At 44.0% G+C, this 7416-nt stretch overlaps 1 protein-coding gene across 1 annotated transcript in view; it reads left to right on the top strand.

Annotated features, from left to right (window-relative positions):
- The first annotated feature begins 1223 nt into the window (after positions 1 to 1223).
- The window catches only part of RIN3 (Ras and Rab interactor 3), a 31436-nt gene continuing 25243 nt past the window's right edge, over positions 1224 to 7416 (top strand). The window contains exons 1-3 of the mRNA XM_009696434.1: positions 1224 to 1258; positions 2472 to 2608; positions 5198 to 5270. Of these exons, the coding sequence (XP_009694736.1) occupies positions 1224 to 1258; positions 2472 to 2608; positions 5198 to 5270 (245 nt within the window). The remainder of the gene's footprint in view (positions 1259 to 2471; positions 2609 to 5197; positions 5271 to 7416) is intronic.

The following is a 7416-nucleotide window of genomic DNA, read 5'->3' as shown; positions in this document are numbered from 1 at the left end:
CTTTAACAGCATTAGTTTCCTTCTGCACAATATAATTGTATTTTGTGAAAAACATAGTTTAAAAATAGATTTCTCTTACACTGTAGAACCAATCTCATTAACACTTTATCACTTTTGTAATTCATTAGTTTCAATTTCCCAGGAACTGCCACCAGCAGTGATTTTTTTCATCATGGCCAGAAAGATTAAACTCTGTAAGAAACCATAAAATTGAAATCCTGTGAGAAAGCATGAGTTGGATGCACAAGACAAGACTCTGGCAGAAGTCGAAACCAGGGAAGTTTCTGCCCTTCCTTGATGAGGGGAAAAAATGGAAACAACTGACAGTTTCATGAAAGAATCACTAGGAAAGACAAGGCAGGCAAAACAGACGTGGGTTACCCAAGACAGGAAACTACAGTTTAGACATCAGATGGAAGAAGCAGAGGCATCAAATTACACAAGAAAGAAAAACGCCTTGAGAAGAGAAAACAGATAAACAGCGACAGTGTTCTACAAGAACACAGCACTTGAAGGCCATACAGTACCATCCAGAAGGTCATCACGAAGTAATACAAGAGACAATGTTAGGGACAGATACTAGGACCAAACCGATCTGTTGCAGAAAGACACCGTAAACACCCTAAAGACTTCTACGAATGTAATCTAAATTTCCCTCTACCCAGCTAAAGCTCTTTCTGTTAATACCACCACCAGCCTAGTGAATGAATAAGGGCCAGAAGGAGATTTGCATGTGCTCCAGGAACTAAAGCAATAACCTGAAGGAATCACATCACGCTCTCACACATCTCTGTAAAGCACAGCAGGTACAACAAGTGCAGCGTATCACGACAAACACAACAGCCTCAGCACTGGAGCTACGGTAATCACTGCAGTCCTCTATTACATACCCAGGGCTCATTCCCCAGTGACAGGAAACTGCTAACCTGGCCCGTGCAACAGCAAGGAATGTCAGTGTCTGGAAGTAGGAAAGCCGGTAACCTCTGCCTTGGAGTGATCCTGTCTTCATAGTGAGTAAAGGGTTGAGGGTAGCAAAACAGCAGCAAAGCTGGCCAGTGATGCTTGCTGTGAAGGTCAGTGCAAGGAAGGTCATGGCAACTGTCGTATCCAGCCAGAGACTTATATCAAAGGAGGGAAACACCAATGAGAGGTCTACTTAGGAGACTGTGGAGTTATAATCTTAAATCTTAAAACAGAAATTGAAAAGTGGAATCACTCCCATGATGACAAATCTTACAGTTTGCCAGAATCTGGAAAGGTAAGAGCATCTCAGCACATCCAAGCAGGACTTCTGAGGATGGTTGTGTTCTCAGTAGTCCTCCGTCAACACAAATGCTGCAGAATAAGGAATTCATAGCTTTGAATTCAGATGTCTCTGAAGGGTTACACAGATATCAAAACCAGTGAATAGGACTAACAGTGCCATTAGAGAAGAAAAAGCTGAAGTAATTGGGTCCCGTGAGCCTATGTAAGCAGTAAGAAGACAGAAATTGGGGTGGTTTGTCCATGTGACCAGAACAACAGGACAAGCAAACACAATTCTGTGGGGAAAATCAAAGAGGAAAGGAAGGCAGAATGCTCAGGGACAGTGTGACTCAAAAACATCAGTATCTGGATGGAGAAATGATGGGGGGATCTAAAGAGTAAAGGAAACATGAAGACAGATTGCAGTCAGTGCCTAAAGATGACACTCTTCAGAGCATGTTGGTGTAGTACAGGAAAAGATGAGACAGTCATAAATATTTATAGCAGTTCATACCCTGGCCATGTCCTGTTCACTTATTGAGTTGCACAAAGGACACAAAACAGAGTATGGTCAACAGTGAACCACTAATTCGTGTTACTAAAGCTTCCATCACCCGTAAAATTTTTTTCAGTTAATTCTGATGTCTTTGTTTCAGACTGCTCAAAATTGCCCATTGATCTACACATTTCTCCTTTTATTTCCTGAAAGTAACTTTTTTTCTGTGGCCTTCTAAATATCAGGTAAAATTCAGTATGCTGTGGCAATATGTTTGGCTCACAGAACCCAGTCTATTTTTGCTGGTGCTTTTGATAATATTCTTGACATCCTGCCACTGTTCTGGTGAGATCTGGAGATTTCCTTGCTCTTCAGTTGCCCTGGGTGTAGTTTTATGAGTCCAAGAAAGGTGAATTTTGTCTCTGCATTTTTAAGCAGGACTACAGCAGTCTGGCAGAAAAGTATCTGCTTGTAGCTTTTGCAAAAGTCATGAGTTCCTATAAATGGCAACATCATGATCCCTCCCTGAGCAACAGTGCTCATGTCAGTGAAATGTCCCCAGCTACCCACAACGCATCCACGGCCAGAGAAAAGCCCCTCTTCCTGACTGTCTGCTCAAAGCAGGATGCCTTGAGGGCAGTAATGGCACTAACCGAGAGATAAGTTGTCCCCAACAGTCAGCAGAGCATTTTTAGCTGTACAAACTTGCTATTTTCTCCATCTTTCCAAGAATCAGAAACATGCAGCAGGACCCACTTAATGGTCTCCACAAGCGAATGACAACCATTCCCACAAGAGATGTTCCCATACTACCACCCAACAGCAAAGCCGTCAGGAAGCACTACTTATCGGTGGTGCCTGCTGGCGGTCAGCAGGTGTCTAGGTAAAAACAGGTTAAGGAAAAAGTGTCACAGTTTCTCCCGAGGAAGACCTTCCCCACAGGAGATTGCGAGGCTTTCCCCACGGGTGCTGTGCTGGCAGTGGGTCCAAGGGGCAGCGGTAGCCCTGCGCAGGCTGCTTGACACTGTCACTGTTCAGAATAACTTTTGGGCAGAGTGTTGGCCCTGGTGGTGCTGGTACCTTGAGTAATGATCCATCTAGAGCAGCATTTTTCTATGCTTACTTGTTTGCAGGCCACCCAAAAACGTCCCAGCAGATCTGTGGGTCTCTGTACAATGAATTCCAGCCTGCTGACAAATACGCTTGATTTGGTTACCTTCTATGACCTCTCAGAGCAGACCAGGGGCAGTCCAGTTTCTGTATACCATCTGCTGAAAACTCCTGTCCTTAAGCTCCAGCAGCTTTTGTACCTAGACTGCTTTAGCTATATAGTTCCTGGTGATTTGTGGTGGTTTATGCTATTTAACTATATATGGGAAGAGAAGTAGCTGTACGGTGACAAGGCACTTCTATGTGGATACTCCTGACACTGAAGGGCTTGGACTAATATTCTTTTGTTTAAACTTCAAGCTCCCAAATGGCAGAGCTTCCTGGCACAGAAACAATCATTAGTCTGAATCCAAGTGATCTGTTCATGTATGTAAACATGTACAGGTGCAGCCTGCTTTCTTATGTACACCTGCAACTTGGGATGCCAAAGGGAACATGTGGTTCTTAACAGAAAAAAAGTCCTTAAAACCGTCATCCGCACAAAGGGCTTTATTTAATTGCTGGAGATTCGAGTGAGTTCAGACTCTTGGGTTTTGGTTCATTCTCTGGAACAGCACTGGGGTTTGTCTTTATTTTTGTTTCAGAACTGCAAAGCAGATGGATTTCAAACTATAGAAATTGTTCATGGTAGATGTTTAATGAAAATCCCTGACTGAAACATGATTCTTATTAAGGAAAAAGAAAAAACTTGCCGAATATTTTTCTTTCCAGTTGTGGGAGAAAAGTAAGTGAAAGGGATTGGTTTGCTCGAAGTATGTTTTAAATTCCACATTGCAGTCTGGTATCAATGCACACACTGAGGTTGATCAGTTTGTGCTGATCCAACACAAATTGATGTTAGGAATTACTTCTGAGAATTATACAGCCTTTGCCTCTTTAAAAAATGCCTACATTGGTGTATTCAGCCCAAAATAGCAACCTGCTGGGCCTGGGCTAGGACAAAGGGAGAAGTAAAAGGAGGAAATGCCTTGTTTGGGGAATGAACTGTGAAGCTGAACAAAAGACAAGCTTGAGCATTTCCTTCTAGTGGGATTCTAGGCTGGCTGGAGCACAGGAGCCAGTGCCCGGAGCGGAGGGAGAGGAGAGCCAGGCGGATGTCTCCCTCCCACAGGTGCTGGAGGCCCTGCTTTGTAGGGGAAATAACAACCAGGCAGGCAGGGCAAGGAGCTGGAGACCTTTCACAGGGCTGTGAATCATGGCAGATTGAGAAAGCTGCATCATGATAGCTGAGCTTCGTATCCACAGTTCTGAACTGTGGCTTAGAAAACAGAGCGAAGGAAGATGCAGAGCGGCTGCAGGCACTGCTATGTGTGTGTGAGCTGGCGCTGCTCCCCGAGGACTCCTGGCCTGCTCCTGTGGCAGGAACCATGCAGCTCTGGGGCTCCAGTTCTCCACCACCAGTAAGCGGGCATTTCTCAGATTCCACCACAGATTTCCTTAAACTTTGCAATCTCTGTTTGTGATGGTGTGTTGTGTACATACGGGCACAGAAAATTTGTGAGACTATAAAGCTGAAGCAAAGCTAGACACTTCTCTCCTCCAGATCCATCTCTTTCTCTCTGCCTCGGGTTATTGGTCAGTGTGAAATTTTCTCCACCGGCCAGTGAATATTTTCTACCTTGGTAGCCAAAAGCTCTATAATAACACGTAGGCTAGACAATGCCATAGCATGCTGTTATAAAGGAGGTCATCTTGAAGAAATCTGCAATGTGGTGTAGATTGTATTTTGCCACTTAAAGGAAAGTGCTGTTGCTGTATAGCACAACGAGAAGGAGAAGACAAGGGAGATACAAATAGGCTGTGCTCACTCTGCCTGTGTGACCCAGGTCAGGGCCCACACACATAGTGATGAAACAGTAATTTCTATTTTTTTTTTTTTTGCCTCAAAGTACTTTGTCTATCCAGACCAAACCAGATTCCAGTATGGAGGGTCACAATGTCAGCCCCATATGTATTGCAGATATGCACAGCCTTAGAGACAGATGGACTTGTAATGAACCCTTTGGCTGTGACCTGTTTGTTTTTTCTTCCCATTGTTTCTGTTACTGTCACAACACTCTGGTAAGTTGAGCTAATCATTCAGAAAGCCAGGCCAAGACAGTTCTTCTCTAGTGTTTCCCTGAAGAATCTCATTGCATTTGGCCAGTTCTTTATGCTTCTTCATATTAGTCTGTGCAAATACCTGACAATCACAGAATACAAGATGTGTGAGCCAAACCCACTAGCTTATTTTACCATACAGCTCAAAGAAAACAGTTACTGACTGTATTTTTTGTTTTTCTTCAGTCCTGTACCTGGAAGGATCAGTCCTTGTATTTGAGGATGTCTTCAAACTGGTTGCCTTCTACTGTGTCAGTAGGTGAGTTGGATTCATTGCTTCCATGGAAGGGTCACTTTGCTCTCCCCTCTGGACTGCCTTTCCCCAGTATCCAGTCACAGCACAGCTGCCAATGTTTCCTCCGGTTTCCTCTAACCTGCCAGACCAGGAGGTATTTCAGATGCTATTATCTACAATAGGGCCAGATCACCCAGTTTCTAGCCAGGCACACCATAACTACAGCTGTCCCTGAAGCTGGAAGCTTTGTCTGAGGAAGGTCCACAGGGCTGCACCCACAAAGGACCAATGCACAGGACTGGGACTAGGAGCGCAGGGAGAAAAAAGGGTCCTGGATTAACCATCTCTTATTGAAAGCAGCTTTAAGCATATAGACACACCTGGCAGCAACTTAGCAAACCTGCTAGCAGACTGTTGCCTGCAGGAGACTCAGAGCACTTAGTCACCTATAGGCAATCCGTCAAGGAGAGTAGTCCTGAAACAATTTCTGTTCTTTAGCCAAAATATTTTAATGAAATAGAGTGATAAAGTAGAGACTTTGTTTGTTTGCTCAGTGCAGCAATACCAAACATAGTGGGCACAGAGATGGGAAAGACCTGTAAGGTCATTTTCATTAGAGCAAGGTTTGATCAGCAGCTGATGAGTCCCTGTGTGTAATTAAACCCATGTGTCTGCAGTCTCCTCTAATCTGTGTGTTTGTGCCGAGCACACTGCAGCGATACCTCCACAACCTGCTTGCTGCAGCAGGCCTGGTTTTCAATTGGATGTAAACTTTTGACCTCTCCTGTATAAATTCAGATGACTCTTAAAGTAGTTATTTCCATTTAAGAGACAAAAGCAGATTCAGGATATGTTCACAAGGCAGTCACCTTAGTGACTTGGTTAGGTCACATAGTAGGAACAGTCTATCTATGGTATGATACAGCGTGCTGCAGCTTACCCAGCCTGTAATACTCATGCTATTTTGAGGGCTGCTTCTGCAGCCAGCTGAGTTCAATGCTGCTGGGCCAGGACTCCTGCCTGCATGCAAAGGACCATGCTCTGTCTCACCCCCATCAATGAAAAGACATTTAGCCATCTAGATGTGTATAGACCCTATAGAATGGGCATAAATTAACCCGTGTCCTGATTTTTTAGATTTACTTTTCTACCAAAAAAAAAAGGGAACTACTCACACATACGAAAATAACAAGCAAAGAAAGCGGAAGGTCCATGCATCCTCTTCCTTTTTTAAACCTGGTATCCGCCACGAAAAAAAAAATCTTGGGAGCACATCAGTTTATGTCGAACAAGGTGAAAACAGAGCGTTCAGTGGAGCACAGAGAACACATGGAGGACACAGTACTTCAGGAAGATATGTATTTGTTAATAAGGGCAAAAATAGCCCCCCTGCATTCATCTGTCAACAGATCGGTCCTCCCCAGGTCTGCAGTCACGTGCATTTTTGGGGTGTGTGTTTGTGTAGCAGAGACCACCTACTCACAGGGCCAGCTTTTTCTAAAATAATTTCCTGCAGCTTGCAGAACATTTTGTTAAACTTTTTAATGCGTAAAATGATCCTGTGCCATTCCTTGCTACCTTTTAGGAACTATTGTTACAAGCTTTTCTAGTCCTTGTTAGAACGGGAATTGAGGTAGGAACAGGTTTAGCCAATTGTCATTGGGCAAGAGGCAAACTGAACAGTTCACCACCTGCCCAAGAGCTCTGTTAAATTATTTGAGACTTAACAGTGCATTTCAGTGAAACCCAACTAATGTCCTCTGAGAAACTGTATCTTTTTTCTGGTAAAAATACAACATTTTTGCAGAAACCAAGCAGTCGGAAGACTGAAAGCGGAGAGTGGAGGAATATATGTGTTTTCTCAATGTCATGTAGCACTTCATCATTGTCTGTCACTTCACCCAGGGGCTACCCTTGCCCAGGAGGGGTCTTCCTTCCCTATCCCCACTGTGTCTTGCCGTGTCCCAGTGCCTTACACTTGCACCAATTTTTAAAAGAGGAAGCAGGATGGGGAGGGAGGAGTAACAGAAAGAAGAAGGACTGCAAATCAGCTCCTCACCAAAAAGAATGGCTTTTCTAGTTACAATAATTACCATTTGCAACATTTCACTTTTCATGGGAAGGTATTTCAACCCTTGTGGCCTTCCCTGAGGTGAGAGGAATTCCTGCT

The sequence above is a fragment of the Cariama cristata genome, unplaced genomic scaffold, assembly GCF_000690535.1.
Source record: "Cariama cristata isolate BGI_N322 unplaced genomic scaffold, ASM69053v1 scaffold9233, whole genome shotgun sequence".
Taxonomy (NCBI): Eukaryota; Metazoa; Chordata; class Aves; order Cariamiformes; family Cariamidae; genus Cariama; species Cariama cristata.
This window is presented reverse-complemented; position numbering and strand designations above follow the sequence as displayed.